The sequence below is a fragment of the Camelina sativa genome, chromosome 3, assembly GCF_000633955.1.
Source record: "Camelina sativa cultivar DH55 chromosome 3, Cs, whole genome shotgun sequence".
In the NCBI taxonomy this organism is placed as follows: domain Eukaryota; kingdom Viridiplantae; phylum Streptophyta; class Magnoliopsida; order Brassicales; family Brassicaceae; genus Camelina; species Camelina sativa.
In genome coordinates, this window is record NC_025687.1 from 16,903,169 (window position 1) to 16,909,197 (window position 6,029).

The 6,029-nt window shown below is 36.9% G+C and overlaps 1 protein-coding gene and 1 pseudogene across 1 annotated transcript; one reads left to right on the forward strand and one right to left on the reverse strand.

The window, feature by feature from the left end:
- Positions 1,192-2,943, reverse strand: LOC104777364 (protein MOS2). The gene has a single exon (XM_010501600.2). The coding sequence runs from the start codon at positions 2,862-2,864 to the stop codon at positions 1,479-1,481; it is 1,386 nt and encodes a 461-aa protein (XP_010499902.1). The 5' UTR covers positions 2,865-2,943; the 3' UTR covers positions 1,192-1,478.
- On the forward strand, positions 3,111-5,624 carry LOC104779056 (annotated as a pseudogene).

Sequence of the window (6,029 nt, forward strand, 5' to 3'; positions counted from 1 at the left end):
TGATAGTTCACGGGACGAGACGGGATGGGCTTTTTGTTAATTCCGGTCTCGGACCGGATCTTTTGTTAATTCCGGTCTCGGACAGTTTTCTGTTAGTTCCGGTCTCGAACAGGTTTTCTTTTAGTTTTGGTCTGGGATGGGTTTTCGGTTTGTTCTAGTTTAGGACGAGACGCTTTGATAGTCCACAGAAAGGGAAGAGACGGGTTTAAACTTTAAACATATCACCTTTCTCTTACTACTTTTTAAATGTGCCACTAATAATAATAAAAACAATCAGATCATTTTTTTTCTCTATACCGAATTAGAAACAAATTGACGAGTGTGTATAATGAATGTTAATAATATTCATAAAAATACGCTTACAACATAATATATTACAAACTAGATCGCAAACTTAGTTTTTGAAAACAACTCCGCACGTACGTGCGAGTCTGAACCTAGTACACTTATATATAAGGTTACCATATTGCCAGCATATCCCTTATATAATAAAACGGAAGTACACAACATTATTTTGTAGACTATATAATTTTAATAGTTGTTACAAATAGGTTATACATTAATTGATTACAAGTTAAATAATGTGTCTGTGGGTGCAACTTTAATTTATTTCCATATGGAATTGTAAATTTTAAAAATCAAAACATATAGATTTTGAAATAACATGTTTTATCCTTGGATTTGAATCCGATATGAAATTGTGAATGTCCTTGGAGCTAACTAAAAGATCAACATTGTTGGAATAATTAGAAAGCTCACCCCATACAAATCCATTTAAAATATATTGTGGATTTTGAAATAAAAAAACAAATCATTAAATGAATAACATGAATTTTTAACAAATATTTGTAAATCATAGAACCAATAACACATAATTTTAATAAGTATTTTAAAATCAATGATTGAATAACACATGAATTTTGTTTGGATTTTCAAATCCGTAAAAATCATACAACCTATAACCCATACATTTTGGGACCTTGTTTGAATTTTTTTGTTTGTTTGTTTTGTTTTTCTTTCGTTAATAATTAATATATATATTATGGCAGTCGAAACTCCAACATATCAAGAGACAGGTTATCCGGACACTTGACAGCTGGTCCAATGCCTCGTTCTTTCACTCTAATTAGACAGTTCATTTAGGCTATTGGTCTATCAAAAAGCCTGCACAACTCATACTAGCAAGAAAACTAAAAAGAAAAGATATAATTATTGGCATTCGATTCAGAATGTTATCCACTTCGCTTAACGCATGCATAGTACATTACCAATTACAAGGAATCATAAAGCCGAAATAACCAACTTATGCAAAGCTCTCCATAACTTGAATATGCAAGAAAATTATGACAGAAGCACATAGAAGAGAAGAAAAATTAAAGCCTGTTCCGTTTAAAAAGGCTTGTAGATTACACATACCAAAACTATTGGTCAAACTTGCAATCCCTGAACACGTTATCAGCTTCAGTTCAACAGAGATTTCAGTATTCAATATCATCCATATCGCCCATGTACTCAGCAACTTGGTCAAGTCTGACATCAAGCATCTTGTGGTTGTCTAAATCACGAACCACACCAGTTTCTTTATCCAAATCTTTCTCAACCAGATTTCCATAGACACCCTTATGCTTCCCCAATAAAACCAAAACCGGCCCTCCTCGCCTAGGTAATGCCGTCTCAAGCAACTCCTGATCTACCCCTTGAACCAACTCTTGCGTCTCATCCATGGTGATATCACAAGTCGTCGGTCCAACAACATCAACAACTTTTCCCTTCTTAAGATACAATCTCCCACCTTTCAAATCCTTGCTTACTATCCGCACCTTTATATGACTCCTAAGCCAAGAGGGCTTCGATTTCTTCTCTCTTGTTTGACTTCTATCCTGCTTCTCACTCACTCTAACTTCAGTTTGACTCCCTCTCTCTGCTCCTCTACCTCGTTTACTAACTTTCTTATCTTTCTCCTTATCATTTAATTGTAACTCCTTCAATTTCTTCAAACACTTTTCTTCTTCCTTGGAACCCAAATCAGCAACCTCATTCACACCCACTTTCACTTCCTCTTCACTACCAGAGATCTTAATAGCAAACAAATCACTACCCAGTTTCTCCACAATCTTACCCTTCAATCCTATATCTCTTCCTCCCACAATTCTCACTTCCTTCCCAACAAAAAACACATCTCTACCATTAACATCTCTAACAAGTTTCACACTTTCTTTAACCTTAGCCTTCACATCAACAACCTTAGATCTATCAGGATCGAAACCTAATCCTTCCTTAGCAGTCCATTTTTTATATTCCTTAATCTCAACATCTTCTTTAGCATTCTTACCTATCCCCTTACCTGGCTTCCACCCATACCCAGCCATCAACGCAGCTCCATAACCCTCCACAGGAACACTCTCAAAATCCTCCAACGTCGGATCATCAGCGAGTGACTTCAGATCTCTCCTCAATTTTTGTAGCATAAGCTGCTCCCCTGCAGATAACTTCCGATCTTCGCTTGCATCACCACCACCGACAGAGTCGTCATCCCCCTTCACTTTCTCACGCAGATTCAAACCGTAGCTGATGTTATCGGGTCTCTCAGTACCGGATAAAGGAACCTCAGGCTCGAATTCGAGACCGGAACCTGTGTTCCCGGATTGAAGAGGTAGATCGAGATTCTTCATCTTCTTGTGAGGTCTCCATGTGTTCTCAATCGGAGGGATAACGAATTTGGGGGTGGAATCAGCTAGGGTTTTCGACGGATCGAATTCGGTGACGAACTCTTTACTGGCTCCGTCATCAGCGGCGTTGTTCCCCTCGGCGGTCGCTGTGACTTTGGGCTTAGATTTGGAAGGGAGAGAGAAAGAGAGCTTCATTGTGATCCTTCTCTTCTCTTCTCTTCGCACATGAACAAACCGAAACGTCACGGAGACGGTGAGGAAACGCAAGGTTAAATAACTCGCCGGCGACGCTGTTCTCCTAGATTATATATAAAGCAGATGGGCCTATTAAATACTTTATTGGGCTAATGGGCTGAACAAAACTAGTTTACAAGATGGTGCACAAAATTACATTGTCTCACCATAGTTTTGTAACAAGATCACAGATTTAGTCCGGTAGGCATGGGGAATATGGGTAACTTGTTCGGGTTTACCAGGGAAAATAGAATTTATTAGGTAATTTTAAACTTTTGGTTTAGATTCGGTTTGGATACTATCAGACTTGATATAAATTTTAAAATCTGATTACTATCTAAACTATCGGGTATCCAAAAAAATCCTAAAATTTTTGTTAAATTTAAATAATTTTAGCTAAATTTTGACATATATAACAAATTTTGACATATGTAACAAATATATACATACATATAAATATATACCTGTATTTGAACACTATCACCATTTGAACCCAAAAAAATATTCTTCTTCTCTTCTCTCTCTAATAAATTATAAATAAAAAAATCACATATGCTATAAATAGCAAATGTCAATAACTTATGAATAATATTTGTAGTTGGGTATAAAAAATATGTATATAAAAAGTTCAACTTTTAATTTAAATAAATTTGGGTATTTAAGGTTCTAAATATTTTTAATTTACACAAAACATATAAAAGTTTACTCATACAATTATTATTATTTTTTTTTGGCAAACACTCATACAATTATTATGTTTACTAATTTACTCATACAATTATTATGTTTACTAATTTACTCATACAATTATTACAGTAATATATATATATATCTTTAGTATGAACCTCAATTATTTTTTCACCATTCAAAAATTATTCAGTAATGCTAATTCTGCATAAACCGCACTTGTCCTGCAAATATGAGTCTGAATGCTAACCGCGAATTTAGGCAGTGAATGGAAGCAGAGAATTTGAGGGTTTTTTAAAAAATTAATCAAAACCGCACAAGTACAACCAATCACAAGAAGAAAAGTTAATTTGCGTTTTTTGAAAAGAAAAAAAAGTGGGGTTTTTTCGTTAAATAATAGCTTGGACCGCGTTTCAAAAAAATAGTGGGTAATGACCCAATCCCTCATCACCGCGAACTTTCTCCAAACGCTACGAGAACCCAATCGCTCTTCGCCGCGAACTCGCTCCAAAAAGGGAACCCAATCCCTCGCCGCGTGAACTCGCACAAAAACGCTACAGGAACCCAATCCCTCGCCGCCGCGAACTCGCTCCAAGACGCTACAGGAACCCAATCCCTCGGTGAGCTTTTCTAAACCTCTCTCTCTCTCTCTCTATTCACTCTACCTCATTTAGGCAATCTTTCTAGACAAACATGTTCAAATCAGTCAACTGAAAATTCAACTCCTCCAACGGAAACAACAGTATTGGTAAATTTTCTTTAGCTTGTTTTTTTAAAAAATAAAAATAATAATTATATATACTTGATTTAATATGTGACATTGTATTTGTGGAATTTGTAAAACAAAGACAAGTATAAATGGTGGATGTTGCTTTCCTCGGAACAGCCTAGCTGGATCCATGCTTATCCACCAAAGCACGATCAGCCAGCTAGGCGAGGGTGGAATCGATGCCCATGGGAACATCTTGGTAATTCGTGCGCACTACGAATACACCGCCACCCATTCGGCCTCGGAGAATCAATGTTCGCCCATGCATGACACGCCCATTCTCCTCGGCCAATCACCATCTTTCGTCCAGATCATCCGAAAACATCCGAAAAATGCAACAAAACCGGTCGCCGGCACCGTCGCCGGAAAAAACATTGTATTTGCGGAATTTGTAAAACAAAGGCAAGTATAAATGGTCGTACATTCAGGAAAAAACATTAATTCAATTGTTCAACGAAGCAATTGCGATGAATAATTATACTCTTAAGAATCCTACTGCTAGTGGTAGAGAATATATGGTAGAAAAATTTAACCCAACATTCCACATGAATATAACTTATGGATTCTTCAAAAACAAACTTGATGAATTCAATAAAAGGTACAAGTGGTGGAAGGTTCTTACACATAAAACAGGAATCACGGTTGATCATGATACATATATGATATATGCATCTGATTTATGGTGGAAGGATCAAGAGTATGTATGTATAAATAATCCTTCTATTCATCAAGATATGTTTTAAATTTTGTTATCACGAATCTAAATAATTTTAAATTTATATGGATGCAAAGTAACAAAAAGCTTGAACCGAAAGCCACCTCAATTTTGGGATGTGATGCAACGATGTTTCATATTACATGATGTTCAATCACAATCTCAACACTCTGCTCGACAAAGAAGAGACCAGTTGATGAACTAGCATGCAAATTATGAAGAGTGATCTAATGATTCAGACAGCAATAGTGGTGACATTCCACTACAAATTCCTCTGACGCAAGACGAAGAAGACTAAGTGTATCATGTTACCATTGATGACGATGACACAAACCAAAATTCTGCTCGTAGAGGCCAACAACGAGGGAGGCTAAATTTGCAGTCAACCACCATATGTGGGAGTAATTCACAAAGATCTGGAGAAAGCTCACGAATTTCTACTGGTAGCGGTTCACGAGGAACTCGTAGGAGAAAATCTTTTGAGACAACAATACAAGACACCATTGTTGGCTATAGAGAATTTAAAAAGGCAGAAACAAATATTTATTGATCTTGACCTTCCCATACTGGATTTATTGGTCCTGCATTAATGCACTTAAGGAGCTAGTATTGTGGCGTAAATATTTCATTGGCATAGCCTCAAGCACTGAAGAGGAAAAGCTACAATTGTTGGAAGCGATGAATTGTGTTTTGCGTAACAACCAAGATGTGTCAAAACAGTTAGGTGCATGCCATTCATTTAGGAGTCAACATTCAGGAGGTCTATCATCCAACAGTCCATCTTCTGTGGGTAATAATTTCGGAGAGCAAAATTAACTTGGTTTTTGGGGACCTGGTTATCAACAACAGGGAACACCACCAAATGCTTCACATTGGGACACACCGCCAAATGCTCCACATTGGAGCACACCGGAAAATGCTCCACATTAGGGCACACCGCCAAATACTCCACAAT